At 34.5% G+C, this 23,122-nt stretch overlaps 2 protein-coding genes across 3 annotated transcripts; both read left to right on the forward strand.

The window, feature by feature from the left end:
* The first annotated feature begins 1,979 nt into the window (after positions 1-1,979).
* Positions 1,980-8,265, forward strand: LOC143616281 (mitogen-activated protein kinase 15-like). Its single transcript, XM_077089153.1, has 10 exons — positions 1,980-2,009; positions 2,351-2,759; positions 2,842-2,969; positions 3,580-3,639; positions 3,729-3,878; positions 3,963-4,118; positions 4,876-5,087; positions 6,588-6,692; positions 6,788-6,918; positions 7,664-8,265. Exons 1-10 carry the CDS (start codon positions 1,980-1,982, stop codon positions 7,960-7,962), a joined length of 1,680 nt encoding a protein of 559 aa, XP_076945268.1. The 3' UTR covers positions 7,963-8,265.
* Positions 8,266-12,774: 4,509 nt separating this feature from the next.
* Positions 12,775-21,881, forward strand: LOC143616282 (peptidyl-prolyl cis-trans isomerase CYP57-like). Of its 2 annotated transcripts, none has more exons than XM_077089156.1 (10): positions 12,775-13,052; positions 15,092-15,270; positions 15,348-15,449; positions 15,523-15,632; positions 15,741-15,886; positions 16,757-16,963; positions 17,094-17,133; positions 20,736-20,928; positions 21,039-21,173; positions 21,575-21,881. In XM_077089156.1, exons 1-10 carry the CDS (start codon positions 12,833-12,835, stop codon positions 21,713-21,715), a joined length of 1,473 nt encoding a protein of 490 aa, XP_076945271.1. In that variant the 5' UTR covers positions 12,775-12,832; the 3' UTR covers positions 21,716-21,881. The 2 variants fall into 2 exon arrangements, with proteins under 2 accessions (XP_076945271.1, XP_076945270.1); XM_077089155.1 differs by having other exon boundaries at positions 15,741-15,882; positions 16,750-16,963; positions 21,575-21,880.
* Positions 21,882-23,122: the final 1,241 nt, after the last annotated feature.

Here is a 23,122-nt window from a genome sequence, read left to right on the forward strand (position 1 = left end):
AAGCAATCGTGTTAACAATGTTATTTCAGAATTATCAAAACGAAAGAAATAGATCATAACCTATATCTCATCATTTCTATATCTCATCATAACCTATATCATAACCTAGATCATAACTTATTTCAGGATCCATGTTTTATCTTGAATAAGTTATCAAGGTATTCTTTTTACCATTTTTAGTCTCCAAGAACATGAGTGAAACATGAATGATTATTAGTCATCAACCTTAATGTATTGAGTTAAATTGATAAAACATTTCTTCATCAAAGGATAATTGCAAAATAACCATGTACTTTACCAAACTAGCTCAGATGTTCAACATAATCATTAAGTAAAACAAAGCTTCTTCACAGAAATTATATGGTAAATGGAGTTTAGTTTATAATGAGCATGGTTATGAACATTAAAAGAAATGAAGATAACAAACACATGATCATACTAGAACAATCTAACCAAATGTGGATGAATCTTCTTTCTTCAATGGTGATGGATTATGATGATGATAACCTCCAAGTTTTCAAACTCTCCACAAGACCTTCAATATGAGTGTAAAGTGGGTGTTTTTTATAAGAGAAACCCGTATAGAAGTTTTCTTCAAGCCCACCAAATGAGTGCATCATGCTCCTCTATTGATAGGTTGTCTGGGTGATCAGGCACGACTCTGCGCTCTATGAGGCACGCCCCGTGTCCAGGTGGCCAGTCGCATTAAAAGCTCTGTCATACCGTACATGATGACTCACCACGGAGGCGTGTTTCCTGAGGCACGACCCCGTGTTTTTGAATGTCTGTTATATTTTCTTTTGTTATTTCTGAAAGGTGGCCACGGCCTCATGCCTACTGGGGAACGACCTCGTGTCCAGCTGTCCAGTATTTTGTCTTTTCTTGTAAATTTTTGTCTTTTCTTGCATAGAAAAGCATGGGGGCGTGTTTCAATGTTTTCTTGGGTTTTCTTTGATTTTTCTTTTTATAAACCCAAAATAATAAAAAGTGGCCCCATACTTCATTTCCTGTTTCAATTGAAAGTTTAAAACACAAGCAGATCCAACACTACCCCAAGTGTACTTCATCTCCCTCCCATCCCACCAAGTACAACCACAGTCGTCATCTTCATCGACATTTTTGTTGAAACTGAAAGCCGCCGATCTCAAGTAATCAGCCGATTACTTTCGAGCATAAGCTAAATACGGCCATCGCAAGCCGGCTCGATCTGCTGTCTATCTCGAAGTAACTTAAAAACGAAGACATTGTTATGAGGTTGTTCGGATCTGAAAAACGGGGTAGCCGGAGAAGACGGTGTTGCCAACAGGTTGCTCGCAGGAGAAGACGATGTTACCAGCGGTGTTTTCTGTCGATCCCTTCTGGTCTACTCCCACCTCTAAATATCTCCTAATTCCGATCCCAAAGAAGACTGTGGTGATGTTGGGACCGCATGTCGGAAATGTTAGACGTAACACGCCGGGTTAAGTGGTGGGTTTAAAAAAACTTAATAATTAATAATAATAATAATAATATAAATAAATTGGTACAAAGATTGAAATGCCCTTGAGTTAACACTTAAACTTAACGCCGTTAGAAAATTGAATGACACAGGCAAGAAGTTGTAAATAATAATAATCATTCAAAACCCAACTAACCCAAAATCCATTATCTTTCTTTCTTTCTTTCATTCATTTTCATCATCTCTCTCTCTCCACTTTAACCCACGAACGAGGGTTTCTTTCTTTCTTTCTTTCTTTCGGTTTCTTTGATCTCTACATCTTACCATACTTGTTTCTTGATTTCTTCAATAAATAATAATAATCATTCAAAACCCAATTAACCCACCCACTTTGATAGTCTTTAATTCCATCCATTTCTTGTATTGTAGGTAGTTAGATTAGATCCACACTAGTTGATAGATAGATAGATAGATAGATACTAAGGGTTTTTTATTTTATTTTATTAATGTGTTTGATGAATTGCCGCACCGATAGATACTCATGATGCAGACTACTGATCAAAGAAGGAAGGTGCTTAACTTACTCTCATTTTCTTTCTTGTTTCATGTTAATATGTTATTACAAAAAACTTTAATCTTTCTTTGGTGGGTTGTTGGGATTTTTGCTAATATAATTTGCATTTTTTTTTTTGCGTGGTTAAAAGTATAAAAAACATATATATAAATAATTTGATGTTGTAGGGATCTGATGAGTTTTTTAGTGATTTAGTTTCATTTTCTTTATTATTTGATATTGTGTTGTAAGAAAAAGAATTTCTTTGGTTGGATATTGGGAATTTGCTAATATGATTTTTGCAATTTTTGTGGTTAAAAATAAAAAAAATAATAATTATAAATAATTTGCTATTGTAGGGATCTGGTGAGTTTGATTTTTTCACCGAATATGGTGAAGGAAGCAGGTATAAAATAGAGGAAGTGATTGGTAAAGGAAGTTATGGTGTTGTGTGTTCTGCATACGATACACATCTTGGTGAAAAAGTAGCAATAAAGAAGATCAACGACATATTTGAACACGTCTCAGATGCCACTCGCATTCTTCGCGAGATTAAGCTTCTTAGGCTTCTTCGCCATCCGGATATCGTGGAAATCAAGCACATATTGTTACCGCCTTCAAGACGAGAATTTAAAGATATATACGTCGTGTTTGAGCTTATGGAGTCGGATTTGCATCAAGTCATCAAGGCCAATGATGACTTAACTCCAGAGCATTATCAGTTTTTTCTTTATCAGCTTCTTAGAGGATTGAAGTATATACATTCAGGTTATAAACTTACATAATGTGATCATTTGCAGAGTTATGTGTTTGTGGATTCTGAATGATTTTGAATTACTCTTTTTTGCAGCAAATGTTTATCATAGAGATTTAAAACCAAAAAATATCTTGGCGAATGCTGACTGTAAACTCAAGATTTGTGACTTTGGTCTTGCAAGAGTTGCATTCAATGATACACCTACTGCAATTTTCTGGACAGTATGTATCTAACTCGTATAATATTATACTCTTTGACTGGTCCAAATGGTATTTTTTATGGAATAAGTAGTTTTTAGTGTGAGACAAGTCTGCCAAATACCAAACATGCATTTTTGCATGGATTGGTTTTGAGCTCAAACCGAACCAGAAACCAAAAACTTGATTTTTGGGTTTTTGAAAACTGTTCGGTTTTGGTTTTTTCACAATGGGTTCTGTTTGGTTCCTTTTTTTAATTGCCATTTGGACTTGCAAATTTTAGGTTGTAAAGAAAAATGGCCCAAAATAATGTGTTTGGACTTGAAACTTGAGGCTACGTTTATTTGTTAATAAATGATTAGCTGATTGCTATACTTTTTTGGCAAACTTTCTTAGAAATTACATTATTTGAATAACATTTAAAATTTTCGGATGATCTAGGAAGTTTTATGAACTAAAAATGCACTGTGGGTACTTATGACCCGTTCAAACCGTTTTTAGCTTTACATTTTGAGTTGTGCCTGGTTAGAACAGTTTTCCTTCTAACTATGCTTCATTATTCTAACGGTTGACCCGTCAAAAGTTAACAAGAAATGGCCTGTTGCAAGTAAATGCTTATATTATTTGTTCACAGGATTATGTTGCAACAAGATGGTACCGGGCTCCTGAGTTATGTGGATCATTTTTCTCTAAGGTAAAAATACAGTACCGAAATTTTTAACTATATAGTAGTATAGGGAAAACAAAGTCAACACCTAGTTTGACTTGATTATTTTTTTGTAGTACACACCGGCTATAGATACATGGAGCATTGGTTGTATCTTTGCAGAACTTTTAACTGGAAAACCGCTTTTTCCTGGGAAAAACGTGGTGCATCAGTTGGATCTAATGACTGATCTTTTGGGGACACCATCACCTGAAGCTGTCGCCAGGGTTTGTTTTTTTTTCTTTGCATGTTATGTGTTTATTATGTTTTGCATATATTGTTGATGTAATATTGTAATGTTACACAAACAGATAAGAAATGAGAAAGCAAGAAGATACTTGAGCAGTATGAGAAAGAAGAAACCGATTCCTTTCTCTCAGAAGTTTCCAAATGCGGATCCCCTTGCGCTTCGTTTATTAGAAAGGATGCTTGCGTTTGAGCCGAAAGATCGGCCTACCGCTGAGGAGGTAATATTTAGAATTTTCATATACATTTTTATTATGGGTTAATATCATAAAAAACCAACATACTCTCTTGCTTTTCACGAAAAAGTCCCTCAATATAATTTTGGTATATATAAGTCCCTGCACATGCCAAAAATCAAGAAAAAGTCCCTCAACCTGGTTTTGCTGTATTAAAGTAGAATGCATGTACTTGTGAAAAAGTACTACAAATAATGAACCGCTATCTCCTCAATTTGTAATACACACACACACATGTATGTGTGTGTGTGTGGTGTGGTGTGAGAGAGAGAGAGATCTTGATATCGGCTAATTAAGGAGTAAAAAGTCATTATTTTTAAATATTTTTTTCTCAGAAATACATGCTTTCTAGACAAGTATAGGGACTTTAATATAGCAAAAGTGGGGTGAGGGACTTTTTTGTGAAAAATGAGAAAGTGACATGGTTTTATAACTTTCGTTAGGCGTTTTAATCTTTTGAGTTTTTTTTATGAATGTTAAATATTTTTTTAACATTTAGTGACCTAAACAGAACATATATGAATCGTAGTTATTATTTAGTGAATATATATTTTGAATTTGATTCACTTAATTTTAAAAATGTTTAAATTTTCTTTTACAAGATTGAACACTTGATCAAAGTTGAGTGACTTTAGAGGAACAAAAAAACTGAGTGACTTTTGTGTAAAGCTACTCTTTTTCTTATTTGAAAGTCATTACACTTGCAAAAAAAGTAAAATATATATTTCACTCGTTGTATTAGGCACTTTGCGACCCTTATTTTAAGAATCTGGCTAAAGTTGAGAGGGAACCATCCGCTCAGCCTGTTACAAAGATGGAGTTTGAGTTTGAAAGAAGAAAGATCACAAAAGACGATGTGCGTGAATTGATTTATAGAGAGATTCTGGAATACCATCCCAATATGTTAAAAGAATTTTTGGACGGAGCTGAACCAACAGGCTTCATGTATCCAAGGTAAATAAATATGGGCGTAGAAAGATTTTTTTTTTTTAAATATAACTAGTGCATTTTATGGGGGTTTGATCACTTAGGAGGCTTACCTTTTTTCTCAATTATAAATGGGGTTCTCGCCAATAGGAATGGCGATTAAGCATAACCGGTGCATTTTATTAAGGCAGGAAAAGTAAGTGGTTTTATTAGATTTTGTTTACAATCGCCTGTGCCCATTTTTACAGGCGAGGCTCAATAAATTCGTGTAAACGCTATTTAATTAGAACCATAGTTATTAAAAGCCCTCAGTTCTTGCGCCTAGACCCATTTTTCATGTGAGGCTCCATAAACACGCTTCTTCGGCAATGTCTATGACAAGAACATGTGAAGATAAAAGCCGAGCAAAAGAGACGCAACAAGTCTATTGAAACTTAGATCTGGAAGAGGTCAAAGGCATTATATTGATACATTTTGTTAAAGTTTTGAATTACATTTGAATATTGACTATTTTAAAACTTTTGGTACTAATAAAATGTCATATGATAACTTTGTTTATTTTATTTAAAGAATAACATTATTTTTCATATACATTATATGTATTTTATTTTTTATTTTAGTGCGTTTTTTTTCTTCAGGCCCTCGCTTTTTTTGCACCTTGCGTCTAGGCCCCAAGTGAGGCCTATGCACCTTGAATGCGCCTAGCATATTTGATAACTATGATTAGAACAAAAATTTGAACCTTTTAATAATGCAATCTAAAAGCCATATGCTTTTATATATGTTAAAAGAATTCTGGCTGACTTTTGACTCTGTTTCATTTTAGTTAACTTTTTTATTAGACCCATTCAGAAAACCGGTTGAATTTGCCACATATTTTAGTTTTGTTTTATGATATATTAATATAGAGCACCCAATATTCATCACCCGCCTCTAAACCCAACTTTACTCGTGGAATTGTGTTTATCTATAAACACAAATAGTCCAAGGGCATTTTGGTCTTTTAGGTTGACAGAAATTTTGGATGGGGTTAGTGAGCTGGACTTTAACTGATATGAAAATCAGACTATTGGACTAAAGAAGTCATATTTAAAGTTTTGGACTAAAATGGTTATTTTGTTCAAACCACACGGACTAAAACCGTAATTAACTCTTTATACTTCATAAATTGGACAAGTTTTCTTGATTTTTCGTTAACGGTTATTATACTGAATATGTATTAATGTACTTAAAAACTACAATAAAAATAAGGATAATTCCTTTTAAATAAACAATTAGGAGGTGACATTTCTACCATACGACTTGTTTATTTTCTGCTTGTTTATAAAAATTTATTTTTTACGCACCTACTTTGACCCGTTAGCAATGTAACATAAACCCAAATGAGCTCAGTTCTACATAAACGGGCTGAAATTACCTTTTTTAGTCTTTTTCATGGATGGTACTCTTTTTTTTATTTGACATATAAATATACTTGAGATTAGCTAATGAATAGTTATGTAGCTAATTTTTCTTCTTCATTTACAGTGCTGTTGACCAATTCAAGAAGCAGTTTGCTCATCTTGAGGAACATTATGGCAAAGGTACAGCTGCTGCACCTCTAGAGAGGCAACAGTCTTCATCATTGCCAAGGTAATATATAGTTATGATTACAAAAGTGATATTAATTCAATAATTATGATGGTAATAATGTGGTTTATGTTTTAATAATACAATTTTGGGTGTAGGGCTTGTGTAGTATATCCAAAAGAGAGTGCGGTAGACGTTACAAATGGTATCTCAAAGTGTTCAATAAAAGACGGAAAACAGTACATGGCTAATCCGGTGCCAATGACCAGACTTCCTCAAACCATCCAAGGTTTGATTACTGAGTTATGCTCTTGTCATATAACTAGGATTAAGATATTCATTATATCATATTTAAAATACGCGCTTGGGTGCAAGGCGTCCTCAAAGTTGTGTAACGCGCGCATTCAAAGCGCCTCTTGTACTTTAACATATTTTGTGCTTAAGGGGGTTGTACATTTAGCCTTTTAGGTTGTACATAGAAGTTATTTCGCATACAGAGGTATATGTATGTGTGTGTGTGTGTGTGTGTAATTGAATATATTAGTAACACAAGTACTTGCTGTATTTACTTAGTGTAATTGTAGGTATATGTATCTGTGTGTGTATATTTGTTTAAATTGTTGATAAATATATAAATATATTAGTAGCACATACACTTTGATTGTAAAGTTCCACACACATACTGAAGTTATTACTTATCATAATAATACAACTTTACGGAATGAATTGTGATTTGTGTATTAATTATGGTTAGCAATGTATATAATAAGCACATAAGAGCTGATTATTAATGCAATATTTTAATATGTTTTAGTACATAAGGAATTGGTATATTTTAACGCGATCTAATATCTTATATTTATCATTCGTTGTAGTATTAATGTTGATAAATACACAGATAAATAATACAGTAGAATACCATGCTTAATACCGGTACAACATAGTACATAATCCTATCAAAATATTATTTATTTATTTATTTATTATTATTATTATTATTATTATTATTTATGTATCTATGCTGGCTTGAACAGGGGGGAATGCTGCAAGGCCCAGTAAAGTAGTTGGTTCTGCAACACGTTATAACAACGAAGCTCTCGAACAACGAAGGTTAAGTAGGAATAATAATCCACTACCTGTCCCGACCCATACCCAGTACCCGCTTTCCGCCTCTTCTTACCCTAGAAGAAACAGCAATTCATCCGCCTGCAAAACCGATAATAATATAGAAACCACTATAGATGCTTCTGGAAACGGGCTACAGGCCCGACCTCCATACATTCCCAGAAAAGTTGCTGCTGCTCAAAGCGGGCCCGCTAGTCAGTGGTATTGACTTTGTTAACGGGCGGTCAAGGCTTAGCTGGTAAGTGAATCGACTATGATACCCCTGGGCTCGAGTTGAGTGGCAAGTTTTGTTGGGTTGGGTTATCTGGTGTGGGGACAGTGATGATATTATTACATGCTTAACAGTTAATACGACTGTTGAGCAGCTAACAGGCGAATAACGATGCACTAGCTTACGAATGTTTTTGACTTGTAAAGATAACTATTGTTGAAGACCAGATTTTGAATTGTATTGTTTGTAATGTGTATGTACTTTTGTTTAAAGAAGGTGAATATGCAATTTGTGCATATAAGCAGAAGTCAAAGTCTACAATAAACATAGTTATAGTTAAAAACCAGCTTGTACCAATGAATAAAAAATGTTTATCTTGACCCAACAATCAAAAGTTATGAACACATATTTGGTTATGATGCATAATTTGAAACCATTTCAGTGTGATGTTAAATGTTGATTTGTTGACCTTTGATGCTCTTTGATTTTCCAAATTTTGTCAAGGTTTGCAATCGATCACTTTCGCTTGTAATTCGGCGATTTGATAAAGTCAATAAACAGATATTGGTTTGAATAATTGGGAAAGTGATCAACTAGGAAATTTAATGGCTCTTTATTTGTCGAAAGAAGTGATGTTATAAACACCCCTCTATGGTGTCTTTATAACCATATACGACTCATATAGGGGCAATACAAGCTATACGAGTCGTGTAGGCATATTGCAACTGACAAATGCATTGAGGGAACTTGATGACAAAGGGAACTTTATGACAACTTTTTTCGGTCTATACGGTATATATATGACTTGTATAGGGCTTCCTAACTTGTACAGGACCTCATATCGCATTTGACTAGTAGAGATCCCTTGGTTCTAAATAACCAATCTGGTGTGTGTGTGTAACGCATGCATGAAAGTGTGACCCAAATGCTTCAGCCCAAATATATTATAAGTAATAGGTTTTAATTAACAAAAAAAGTTAAGCTTCAAATTAATTGTTTAAAGCCGAAAAGATTTTCGGCCAAAAAAGTCAAAGTTCAAATGACAAAATAAAAAATTAAAAACCTAAAAGTCTAAAATCAAAACTTTAAATTTTGGGCCAGTTAGTCTAAAACCGACCTAAATTTTAAGCCCAAATGACAAAACCGATCACGAAATAGCTAAAAGTCGAAAACCAAAACCTAAATCTTTGGTTTGGTTTTAAGTTCAAAACTGATCCAGACCAACCAACATACAACAAGGTCAAACACTCATCTTTAGAATCAGATTCATCTGAAGGTATCTTCTCGAACATACATTTAATCAAACACTTGGTCTGCAACCTACAAACCTCAACAAGCTACGTATGCAAAGCGTGTAACATCCCGTTTTCTAGTTTCAGTTAATAAATGAAAATACGAGTTATTATGAGTCAGGCTAGTGTTGGGTTAAATGGATGTGGGTTACAGACTTGGGTTATGAAAGAAAGAGGAAAGGACCATGGGCTTAAGCCCATGATCCATAATTATATAAGTCATAAATACCCATTAATCATTCATTTCACACATATTCCATACACCACCAAAACACACACTTAAGCTCTCTCTCTCTAATTCTCTCTCTAGATGAAGCATAGAAGAAGAACCGATCCCGACCCAAGGTAATGATAGTATGATGTTGTATGAGCTTAAACCCGTTATATATGGTCACGAAACGACGAGCCGACACCTTTAAACCGTTTTAAGTCATGAGATCCGGGTGGAATCCGGTATAAACCGAACCTTAGATGAGCTTAGGGGTTACCCTAGCTCAGATATGAATCGATCGAGGCGAAAAAACGGTGAAAAACGAGTCAAAACTCGTTTTTCCGGCGGCGGCGCCAGAAAGGGGTACGAGATTAGAGGAATGTCAGAGAATGTTCTGACATTCTCTGACCTAACCCTAATTCGTTAACGAGAAGTTAACGAACTAGGGGTGATTTGCCAAGTAATTCGTTAAAGAAAGCATAGCGAACTAGCTTCAGTTCGTGTTCAATTCGTTAAAGGAAAAGATAACGAATCGCCCTTGATTCGTTATAGTCATTCGTTAAAGGAGATAACGAATTGGAAGGTCCAATTCGTTACATGGACTGATTCGCTACCTGAACTGATTCGTCAAATGACCAGTTCGTTATAAGGTCCAATTCGTTTAAATAACCAGTTCGTTAAAGGGTTCAATTCGCTATGAGAACCAATTCGTTATGATAACAAAGTTCGTTAAGAATAAGTAACGAACTAGAAGTTAGGTAAATGACAAGAACAGTCCTTGGACTTAGAAAAGATTGAGTTAATTACAAAGAAGCCCTCGAACTTTTGAGTTAGCAAATAAAATAATAAATTAAAATTCTAATGGAAAATATGTTAAGACAGTTAATGGAAATAAAATTTTTTCAAGCTGACCTGCCAGCTCGACCCCAGCCAGGGGCTCTGCCCCTTGGACCCTGCTAGGGGCTGTCGCCCCTAGACCCCGCTGCCAGGGGCGCTGCCCCCGGATCCCCGTTCGTTTCGGGATATAAATAGACTAGAAACGCGATAAGGGTAGTGATAGTTAAATTGATACGTGTATTTGTTATAAAGTTAGTCGTGCACAGCTCAAAAAGGGAATAACTATTAACGGTGAACGTAACCGAGTTCAGGTCAGTTTCTAGCCCCATTTCCTTGTTATGTTTTCGGGGCTGTGTGCATACTTGGTGTGATAGTTAATACACTTACCTTAAGTGGTAAGTGTATGTCTTGTATGATTTATGTATAATGATTGCTTGACGGTGCGTGAACGATCTTCGGATATTGCATGTACCACCAGGTGGTAGTTAAAGATATGATTGATATATGTATGATGTATGAATAATGTATGTATGTATGTTATGTATGTTATGTCGATAGTACGTGAACGATCTTCGGATATTGCACGTTTTATTAAGGCAAGTATGTAAAAGACATGTATGTTACAGTAGTATGATACAAAGGGACCAGACCATAATAATATATGTGAGGATAGGGACCAGACCTTCATAATATCTGTGATGGTAGGTACCAGACCCTTATAATATCTGTGATGATAGGGACCAGACCCTTATAATACATGTGATGATAGGGACCAAACCCTAATAATATCTGTGATGTTGTGGACCAGACCCTTATAATATCCGTGAGGTTATAGGACGGAAGACTCTTTAAATAGTATGGATAGTTATGTATATAAAGTAAAGTATGAACAGTGTACACACCTTCGGGCACGTGTGCAAGTATGAGAACAGATTATATGTTGTATGATTAACTAGAACTCACACAACGTAACTGACTTTTAGTATGCACACAGGTGAGTAGACTGAGGCAGCTCACATGAGGGGAAACACATGGCATGATCTTGAAGAAGCTGGCATCTCAAGAAATGTTATGTTATCTTAAAAAGACAATATTTTATGTTTAAATAATTTGAATGCTCATTAAGACAAGGATTAATGGTCATGTAACGTAATGGTTTGAATGTTTTTAATATTCCGCGAATGTTTTATTAACTATGATATTTAGAACTATGTCAATGAGTAAATCCAACGTTCAAAGTAGGGTACCGGTAACGAGGCCTTACAAAGCGATACCAATTTTAAATTTCTAAACATACCCTTGGAGCAAGATACAACCAAATATCAAACTACATAAACTAAATAGTTATCATAATCTAGTATCAAATATGGCTTGTTAAGTCTTTTAGCAAGGTATTTTCAATGTTCATTATTCTGTCAGTCATTGACGAAGTAAAACAATCAATTATTATCATCTCACATTAACACTTTTAGCAGTCTTTAACTTTGAAGGATAAATTTTAAAGACTAAATACTTGAATAGCATCAAGTTATCAAAACTCCGAAAAAGAAATTGTTCAACAAATCATGTTATCATGAGAAATAGCGTACCATTGTGTGTATACGTTGTTGTATGACAATATAATTCCTTTTTACGTGAATAACTATTTACATATTATTTAAGAAAAAAAGGTGTATTAGTTTTATTAATCTCAACTATCATCTATTGGTCGTTGACGTTGTAACTAACGAATTGACTGATAACGATTCCATCTTTTATCATATTTGTTCCCAATGGTACGTGACTAACAGAATTCTAACAACGTTAGTTGCAGGTCGTTGAAAAAACATTTTTGATCGGAAAACTCACATATTTGTAATCCAAATACTTTTAACTAAGATTTATACTAATTAATTAGTCATTATTAATTAACAAAAAGGTTTAAAACCCAAATTCATTATTTTGACCTCACTCTTTAACCCCAAAATATAATGCTTAAAACAATAAAACCGAAACCAAACATTTTCAAAAAACAGCATAAGCCTATAACCAACCCAAACCGACCCATATAGTCTTTACCACCCGAAAATACGGTCAAATACTCGTCTTGAGTAACCTAAACCTATAAGAGCATTCACAGTCCATCCCCCATCTCTATCCCTATAATTACAATACAAAATACTACATTTCTTTTTCCTATTTAATTAAATAATACTTTTTATACCTTTATTATTACATTTTTCTCTCTCCTCTACTCACAACCAATTCAACAAATATTAAAAAATAAATAGGGGCAAACAATGTTTCCCGAATATTTCCCCAAATTTACAAAAAATCACTACATTTCTCCCACCATCCTATAATTTACACTCACGACCGTTCAAAACTCTACCCCATGATTTACCAATTCCCTTCGCATAATACTCTAAGGGGTCTGGTTTTCTCTCAGAGACATTTACACAAACACTTGGTCTGCAACCTGCAAACCTCAACAATCTTCTTCTTCTTCTTCTTCTTCTTCTTCTTGGCATCTAATTACAGAGACTGAATGTCTTCAATATACGTATCTGAGCCTCCCACCAAGGGCAAGGTTATCCTCCACACCAATTACGGCCCGCTTGACATCGAGTTATGGCCAAAAGAGGCGCCAAAAGCCGTACGAAACTTCGTTCAGTTGTGTGTTGATGGTTATTATGATGGAACCATATTCCATCGGATTATTAAGTCGTTCATGGTTCAAGGTGGTGATCCCACTGGTACTGGTACAGGTTAGTTTTACTATTTTTGCCCTAATTGATTACGTATTCATTGAGACTAGACAAGTGCCCGCGCGATGCCGCGGGTGTTTAAATGCGAACCCTATTAATCACGTAACAATTATGAGTGTTCATGGGTTTAAAACCTTGAACCGGTCATCGGTTTGATTTCACGTTTTTTTACTTTCAGTCATATTTTGACTTAGTTGGAATTGATGGTACGGTTAAATTAATAATCATTTTAAACAAATTTTATTATCAAAGCTTAAACTTTTAAACCAAACCAGAACCGGATTGTTAATAACAGTTTGGTTTCAATTTTGTTTAGTTTTGGTTTTGAATGACAAAAGATGGGTACTAACGGTTGGACTCACAAGCTTATAACTTAAAAACAATCAAAACCGGCATTAAACATCCCTATGTAACATATTAACTTTTTTAATGGAAAAATTTATAACAATATTATACTCAAATTAAAGAGAATAAAATACTCGTTTTTATGGTGCAATATTTTTACAAAAATATTAACGTATGAAAAACTTATTGTCGTTTAAAAATCGTGGGTGAGAAGTTGGTTTAAAATTGAAACTAAAAAAAATAATATGGTTAAAGATGAGGGGGCAAACTTGTAAGTTGGGTGATTTGTGTTTAAAAGACAAGTATACCCCTAATTACACATGTACTTTATGTATTAACACTTGTAAAACTCTTAAAATCAAGTGTCTTAATTTGCCCTTGTTTGGTGCATTATATATAGTATAGATGTATATTATTATTATTATTATTATTATTATTATTGTTGTAGCTAATTAAGATTGATATTAGTAAGGACCTTTGTTAGATTACTTGACGTTGATGTGGTGGCAATGCCGTGACTACGCCTAGTTTAACTGAGGATAAAACAAATATTTCGGTTAGTTTTGGTTCGGGCTTTCTAAATTCTGCCCTAATTAGTTATTTCTAGAAGCATACATACTGTTGTTCAGATATATGTTGTGCTTTCATATTGTTGTAGGTAAGTAAGATAGATACTAGTAATCAACTTTGTTATGATATGATGTGGTTATTTACTTGAGATAGGTTACAATGTGCACGGTTTGGTTATTAGCCTAAACTGCAACCAAAGTCAATGGTCAATCGATTTTATTAACCGCAAAAAAGGAACAAAAATTAGCATAAAAGCAGATGTCATGAGAACAATTACATGAGTTTATGCATAGTCACATGCTCAATGGTCGAAAGCAAACATGGAGTGTGGTCTCCAACTATTCTTCAGATCCTGTTTGCTTTCGACAATTGAACGTTTGATTATGCATAAACCCGTGTAACTGATTTCATGATTCCTGTTTGTTTTAATAATTTAATGGCTGATTTTTGTTCTTTTTTCTCTTCCAATATTTGTGTGTGGAGAGTTCCAGCAGTGTGTACTGATATGGAAATACCACTGTCCTAGGATAATTTCTTTTAAACAAACAAATAGGAAGTTGTAAACAGATGAGATTGCTATGAGTTACTTTTTAATCATACTGCTTCTATTTTTCAAACACGCCTAGTTTGACCCGCTAGCATAAACCCAAATGAGCCTGTTTGAATGGGCAGAAGTTGCCTTTTCGGAAGCATCACTGGCACTTGAGCAATAATGAAACTGAATTCTGAACAGCAGTCAAAATGCTCTGAAATATGCAACACGCCTTCGTGTATTGAGGGATAACATTATATATTGAGTTAGCATTTAAAAGAGCTTTAAACTAGTAGAATTGAAGGCAGCATTCTATTTTGATATACACTTTTAGCAGTGGCAATTGTGAGTTGTGACTGCAATATGTATTATTAATCTGTGGAAGACAATAGGTACTTGTTTTAATTGTGGGGTATTTTGATGAGAATACAGAAAGGCTTTCTCAAATCATAAGAATTTCTTTCCATTGTGAAAAGGAAAAACATCAGCACTGTATAATATTTTTTTAACACATGAGTTATATCAAAAGTTACATGAGTATTGTTAATTATTATTTGTTATTTGCAAATAATATTTTTTTATGAATTCTCAGGTGGTGAAAGTATATATGGAGGGACATTTCCCGATGAGTTTCATTCCCGTCTAAGATTCAACCATAGGGGTTTAGTTGCATGTGCAAATTCTAATGCACCAAACACAAACGGAAGTCAATTCTTTATGACCTTGGATCGTTGTGATTGGCTTGACAAAAAGCACACAATATTTGGCAAAGTAACTACACCTTCACTGACACATAATCAATTTCCTTTTCTCTCTTTAGATATTGATTAATTTTATATCCTCTATAGGTTACTGGAGACTCAGTATATAACTTGTTAAATATGGGTGAAATTGAAACCGATAAAGATGACCGTCCCATTGAGTCACCTCCAAAAATCCTTTCAATCGAGGTATAATTTCTATTTATATTTAATTTATCCTTTTCCATGTCATTAGCATTATATTATATTGTTTATATTTCAGATGTTATGGAACCCGTTTGATGATGTGTTTCCAAGATCAGTACCTGCTAAATCTTTGCCATCATCTACTACAGAAACTGCCAACAAAGATACAAAAAAGAAGGCTACAAAGTAAATACTTTTATCCTGCCTATAAAGTGGTTCAAAATTTTGATATTAAATACTGCTGTTCATACTTATAAAGGTTCTTAATTTTGTGATATCGTTTATTTTTTGTAGAAAACTGAACTTGCTGTCATTTGGAGAAGAAGCACAAGAAGAGGAGAAAGAATTGGCAGCTGTGAATATTAAGATAAAAAGTAGTCATGATGTGTTGAGTGATCCTCGTCTTTTGAAAGAAGAAAACGCAAGAGATAAATCAGTAAGTACAAGTACATTTTAATGCATAAAAAGGTTATCGAATTGAATTGAAAGAACTGGTCAACTCAATTCTTCATGCCCATTCTGCACCGTACAAAAACTTATCCAGTTGAACCGAACCAAAATTGGCCCGTTATGATTTACAAAAATTTATTCAGTTCATCATCAAAGGGAAGCATTGTAGCTTCTGATGAACTGCTAAGTTCTGTAGTGATAGTAATGGAGTGTGCGTACTTCATACATGGTCTTTTCATTGACGATGTTGCAAACGTCCTTCATGCAAAGACAACCGAACCACATCAAGTGCTTATCGACCCTACAATTCCCAATCTTTCTTATTCATCTTTTCTTGTTTTGATTAGAGCACAACTTCATTTAGTTTCTTCTTGTATAAGTGATTTTCAATCTGTATCTTTTAGAAACCAAAATTATGGTTGTTAAACTTTTTTTTTAACTTTATTGTCTTCTATCATTTCTCCTAAAGAATTTAACGGTTTTGATTTTTGATACTAATTTGTTTTGGGGAACTTGTAACCAAGAAACACCATAGTTTATAATATCATGTGAGATGTCTATATGTAATAGCCGGATCCGGGCTAATAACTTGATCCCTACGTTGCATAACTGGGCCAAAGATTCATACGGGCTGAACCCATTATCCTAGCTAAACTGAAGTGTTGCAGTATTAATAATATGTGAGAAGTTATCATACACCTGAAACATTGATTCTGACTGTAGGAAAATTTTATTCAGTTGACTCAAAGCAAAGGAAACATAGTAAATCTAGGTTGATATTAATTACATTTATGTGGTTTGTGGTTCTGTATGAAAGACCAAGTTTTTATTAATACATGTTTTATGGGTGCAGAATCCAGAAAAAGATAAAGCAAGAAGAGATTTACAGATGAGTGTTAGAGAAGCTTTAAACTCAAAGAAAGAAGAGTTAGTTAAAGATTCAGATGCTGACTCGGCAGATGACAACGATGATGACGAGACAACCTTTGATACACGGATGCGTCTACAGATACTTAAGAAGAAAAAGGAGCTTGGAGACATGCCAACCAAGTCAAAAAAGCAAAAAGGTAATTTAACTCACCTTTTCCAATTAATGATCTTAACAGACTACGTTTGTTTGATCTTTTTGTAAACAATAATTTGATTTTACCGTTTTTGCTTTCTGATTTCTAAATTTATATTCATGTTACATTTCAGAGAGTTCCATCTTGAAAAGCCATGAAAAGTCTCCACCAAGGTAAATTTAGCTATTCAACTTATTTACTTATGAGAGTCGATTTGGGCTATCTTTTAACTTAAACGGGTCAAATAAAGAAATAAAAGTATCTAAACGGGCTAGGGGTGTTCAACAGTTCGGATGACGTTCGGTCTTGATCTTTTTCCCCCTAATCGAAACCGAACCGATCCAATTTAGGAAATGTGTCTAACTGAACCGAATTCAAGCGATTTATTCGGTTTATGAAGTCACCGATTATACCAGTTAAAATGTTTATTTGATTGAATTCGTCTTACGGACTCATCATCCTCAATGAGGTTTGCCCCACCATCCCGAACGGATCAGGATTTTGGCTCTGATACAATAACTCCCCGACCCGAAACAGGTTGACGTGTCACTATTACATATATTATAAGCCAAACACACGCTATTTAAATAAAAATAAACATAATTCTAGGACAAACCAAACGTTTTGAATCAAACTGAAAGAAAAATCCAAATTCTCAATGAATTAAGTACTGAAAATAAACAAAATCCTGACATAATTGATTCTGGACATAACTGATTGACTTCAATTATGCGAAACTATAAAAGCACCCAAACATAAGAGTTTTATGATATTTCAGATAGACAAAGAACGGAAACCTAACAATAACAAATTAAAAAGAATAACTATACGAAATCAAACCCAAATAACTGCGATATGGAGTACTAAGACGGAAACAAATACGATATTGGGAGTGGCTCGTGTCTTCCATGTCCAAAGTAGCCTCACGCTAAGATTGGTTCTTCCAAAGAACTTTTGTTCTTTGACAAAGGGAACTAATCTTCTTGCGCTAGTTCTGTGGACTCTGGTTTCAGTTTCCCTCACTTCGTGACCGGTTCTTATAATTCTTGTTTCGAACTCTCGGTGTATACCGAGGACTTATTAGTATTAGCATGTGAAAGAAACTGAAGATTAGAACTTTCCCTTGGCCGTCACACGCCTTTTGACGATGCTTTTTTATCGTTATCTAAGTTCTTGACCGCAATAACTATCTCATTAATGTCATTGAAACGAAGATTTAGAATAAACTTCTTATCCCGGTCACATATAGCCATTTGAAATTCTTGGTCTGCTGCTCTTGCCTACATCGAGCCTAAAAAACTAACCGAACGACACACACGGTTCTTAAATTCCATAATAGACTCGTCATTTCCCTATACGATAGAAAAATACTTCTCCAGAGTATTCACTGTGATCGGCATCAATATAATACTTCTAGTATAATACTTCTGATAAAACAATGTGTGAAACTCATTCGATGAAAGTGTGGTTGCATAATTATCTTCTCCATTAGCAATTTTCAAAGTCTTCCACCATATATGAGCATCATCCTTCATTTTATATGTAGCAAGACAAACTTTGAACACATCCTCACACCTATCACTTTAAACAATTTCTCGATGAGCAATCCAATTTTCTGCTTTGCTTTGCTTTATCTGGAGTAACAAGGGTATTAAATGATTTCGGCTTTTGCTTTTGGAAACGTTCAAGCCAAACATGGAATACCAACAAGAGGTGATCCGGCAATGTTTCCACCAGAATTGTTTCTTCAAGAGTTGTTCCCCTAGAATAGTTTTCATCAAAGTTCCCACCAGAATTGTTCTCCGAGAGTTATTATTTTGCATTTGCTGAATGAAAGTCTGACTAGTCTGAGTCATCAAGTTGGGAACCCAACGCTGTAATGAGGATGATGCTTGACGCTTCAGACTCTGTTGCTAATGCTTTCAACTCGGCTATCACGGGATTGATTCCCAACTTGATGACTTAGGCTGCTCAGACTTTCATTCAGCAATTGCAACATAATAACTCTATGAAACAATTCTAGTGGGAACAACTATGGTGGGAATAACTCATGGTTGGAATAATTTTTGATGGAAACAACTCTGGTAGGAACAACACCGGACCACCTATTGTTGGTATTAATGTTTGGCTTGAACATTTCCACAAGCAAAAGAATTACTCGTTTAGTACCGCTATTACTCCAGTTGAAGCGGAAACATGGATCACTCATCGAGAAATTGTTTGAAGTGTTGGGTGTTGAGGATGTGTTCAAAGTTAGACTTACAAACTGGAGGATGATGCTCATAGGTGGTGGAAGACGTTGAAAAATTGTTCATGGAGGAGATAACTATGTAGCCACACTTCCCCGGAATGAGTTTGGCACATTGTTATATCAGTAGTATTTTACTGATGCCGATCGCAGTGAATATCTGAGCAAGTATTCTTCTATCATATAAGGAAAATGATGAGCTAATAGTTTCAGCTGACCTGTATGTGACTGAGTTAGGAAGTTTATCATAAATCTTCGTTCCGATGACAATAATAAGATAGTTCGGGCAGTCAAGAACTTCGATAATGATAAAAAGCATCATCAGAAGGCATTTGATGATAATCGCAAACGGCTAGGGGAAAGTGTCGTGATTAGTCTATATCACATGCTAATAACGACTATTCCTTGGTACCTCGAGACGTAGACACCGTTCTGACAACAAGTACAATAATCAGTCACGAAATTGGGGAACTTGAAACCAGAATCAATAGAACCCCCACAAGAAGATTAATTCCTTTCATTAAGTTTTTTTTGGAAGAATCACTCTGAGCTTGAGGCTACTTGGGAAATGGAAGTCATGAACCGTTCCCAATGTCTTTATTTGTTTCCGAGTTATTTGGGTTTGATTTCGTATGGATTTTTTTATATGTTAGGTTTCTGTTCTCTGTCTATCTATTATGAGAAAACTCTTATGCTTTGGTGTGTTTCAAGTTTCACCTATTTGAAATTATGTTCCGGCTTTATGATATCTGTAATAGTGACACGGCAGCCTGTTATGGGTTGGCGTGTTACAATTCATTTTTTGTTTTTTTTGCACACCCATAAAACTGGAACAAGTCGAAACATTTGGAAAGTGTCCAAATTCTACTTTTAGTGCATACAACCTTCTATATCGTTTATCAAATATTCTAGATTAATATTGCAATCGTATTTAACGCATTGATTACTTATAAATCATATTAAAACATGGACACTTAACCCAGTCCAACATGTTTCAACCCGATTCCATTTTGACCCGTTATCAAAACTAGGCTTGTAAACGAACCGAATGAACAAGGGCATGTGCGTGTTCGTTCACTTAACTTTAAACTAACACGAATACTTGATCCAAATAATCATGTTCATGTCCGTTTTTTTAAAAAATTATAATGTTCGTATTTGTTTATGTTCGTTAATTTAAAATCTTAACATAATTGAACAAAGAAAGATAAGCAAACATATATGAATGAACTAACATAAGCAAACATATATGAACAAACATAAACTAACATAAATGAATGAACATAAGCAAGCGTTCACGAACATAAATGAGCGAACGAAATATGTGTCCTTGTTCTTTTGTTCAATTAAATGAACATTAATTTATGTTTATGTTTGTTCGTTTGTTTATAAAATAAACGAGCTTCCCGCCGAACGGTTCACAAACAGTTCAACGAACGCTCGTTTACATGCCTAATCAAAACCATCATCTTGCCCTTTGTGCGTGTGCATTTTATCTTACAGTTTTCTTTTGTTTTTTTTTGAAAGATCAAAAGCTGAAAGCCCGGATGACAGGCCAAAAGTGGATAAGTTGGCTTTGAAGAAAAAAGGTATCGGATCAGAAGTGAGAGCCGAGCGTATGGCGAATGCAGATGCAGACTTGCAGCTTTTGAATCCACATGAAAGAGAAAGACAACTAATGAAGCAAAAGAAACGCAGACGTCAAGGACACGAGGAAGATGTATATACATTATTATACAAATTTATTAAATTTAAATTAAATATATTATTTTGGTGAAATGTACATGTGACACTATTCTGATTAACTTGTGCTCATGTTTTTTATGATAGGTGTTAGCTAAACTAGAAAGGGTCAAAGCCATGTTTTCTCGGCCTCCATCGGGTAATAATAATGACTCGGAGGGTAAAAAAGAAGACGATTTTGCTGACTGGACTAAAAGCAAATTGAAGTTTGCACCTGATAAGGTAAGTTCTTATTAAATTCAATCTTTTCTAGCTATTGAAAAGAGTAAAGTGCAGTTTTCGTCCTAATGGTTTGTTCAAATTTGTTATTTCAGTCAAAAAGTATAAAATTTAAATTTGTTAATTCTGTCCCTAGAGGTTCCATTTTCATAGCAGTTTACTTCCATCTCGTGAACCAATTTTGGATTGAAATAGCAAATTTGAACAAACCACACGGATGAAAAGTGCAACGAAACTGAAACCCTAAGGATGAAAATATTAAATTTTAAACTTTTGGGCTGAAATAGCAAACTTTAAACTTTTGAATTGAAACAACAAATTTGAACAAACCACAAGGACGAAAACCGCACATTACTCTGTTGAAAATTATAGGATATATTTATTTAACTTTAAATTATGTGCAGGATAATATGACACGTAGGAATGATCCGAATGACTATGTGGTTATTGACCCTCTTTTGGAGAAAGGAAAAGAAAAATTCAACAAGATGCAAGCAAAGCAAAAGAAAAGAGAACGCGAATGGGCCGGCAAATCTCTTACTTGATCGGGTTTTTAAATTTGGCCGGTGTCGAGTCACGGGTCGGCCCGTTATAACATCTTGTAATTGCTAATGTTTAATGTATTTTCTTAGATGTTGATATACTACAATACAGGTCCTTTTTTAGGAGATCGTTTTGTTTTAAGCCTTGGTGGGGTATTATGATAGCATCACTTTTCGAAAATGTTACGTGAATTGGTGTTACTCGAGTTTTGGATACTTGTATAAACATAAAAAACGAGTATCAAATAACGTACGTCGCATATCTTTTTTATTTGGAAATTTAATATCATTATTCTTGAAAGACAAATTTCTTATATTTCTCAAGACTTCTATCCTTTTAAGTGTTTGAAAAAATTCTTACTCAAAAGAACCGGCACAATAAGCCTAATCGATTGGAGTTACGAAAATTCTGTCCATATTGTTACAAACATACGATTCACGGGGAGATAAAGAAATAGATTGAAGCGAGTACTTGCGCCCTTATCTTAATCTTACAAGGCAAGGAAAGGGAAAAATGACATTATATATATAACATGTCATTGGGCTACTAGGGTCTAGGGGTGTAAATGAGCCGAACTTGGGCTCGTTTTGACTTGTGAGACCTCAAACTCGAGCTCAACTCGTGAGTTGTTTCTTAAAGCTTGACTTGTTTATTATTTATTAATTGATTTTTATGTTTAATTATTTTTATGTATTTTGAGAAAACCTTAAACGATCCTAAGCTCGGCTCGAGCTTGTGTAGTACCTTAAACTAGGGCCGTCCAAACCGCTCGTCGCTCGAACTCGCTCGGAATTTGCTCGAAAAATGCTCACTCGTTTTTTCGCTTGATTGAAGACGAGCCGCTCTGCTCGGTTCGGTTTGTAAATATTTATATATGAATAAATATGTAAATAAACACATAAATATAAACTTACAATTATTTTTACCCCTTGAAATTTTTTATATTCATCAATTTTATAGTTTAATTTGTTCACTTCAAGTTTTTAGAATACTAAAAGTTTGTTTACATGATCATTATATTTCATTTCAAACTTATTTTTAATAAAAATCTAGCATCTATTACACGTTTGTCTAAAAATTACTAATTTATTTATATTATTTACAATCTTCAAATTTGTTTCTTATTGAAAATTTTAAAGTAAAAAGAAAATAAATAATACTCGAAATCGCTCGATGTTCAATTGAAAAAATGCTCGATTCGGCTCGACTCGTGAACAGCCCTAAGTTAAACGAAGCATGTCAGTGCAATATGGAATTAAGGCTTAGAAGCCCAAAAGAGGTAAACCTTACAATACACAAGAATCGTTAAGGCTTGATAAATAAACGAGTTTTATTTGAAACTCGGGCTTGACTCGAGCTCGAAAAAACTCAGTTCGTCTTGAGCTTTCTATCAATATGAGGTCGAGTAT

Source organism: Bidens hawaiensis, unplaced genomic scaffold (genome assembly GCF_021521415.1).
Source record: "Bidens hawaiensis isolate Kalapana, Puna unplaced genomic scaffold, B.hawaiensis_p1.1 tig00046620_1, whole genome shotgun sequence".
Classification (NCBI taxonomy): Eukaryota; Viridiplantae; Streptophyta; class Magnoliopsida; order Asterales; family Asteraceae; genus Bidens; species Bidens hawaiensis.

Excerpts from the sequence above, each read along its gene's own strand:
- LOC143616281 (XM_077089153.1), top strand. The coding sequence starts at position 1,980 with ATGATGCAGACTACTGATCAAAGAAGGAAG. Across the intron at positions 6,693-6,787 it reads CAGTCTTCATCATTGCCAAG|GGCTTGTGTAGTATATCCAA; the intron begins GTAATATATAGT and ends TTTTGGGTGTAG. Across the intron at positions 6,919-7,663 it reads ACTTCCTCAAACCATCCAAG|GGGGGAATGCTGCAAGGCCC; the intron begins GTTTGATTACTG and ends TGGCTTGAACAG.
- LOC143616282 (XM_077089155.1), top strand. The coding sequence starts at position 12,833 with ATGTCTTCAATATACGTATCTGAGCCTCCCACCAAGGGCAAGGTTATC. Across the intron at positions 13,053-15,091 it reads TCCCACTGGTACTGGTACAG|GTGGTGAAAGTATATATGGA; the intron begins GTTAGTTTTACT and ends ATGAATTCTCAG. Across the intron at positions 17,134-20,735 it reads CATGAAAAGTCTCCACCAAG|ATCAAAAGCTGAAAGCCCGG; the intron begins GTAAATTTAGCT and ends TTTTTTTGAAAG.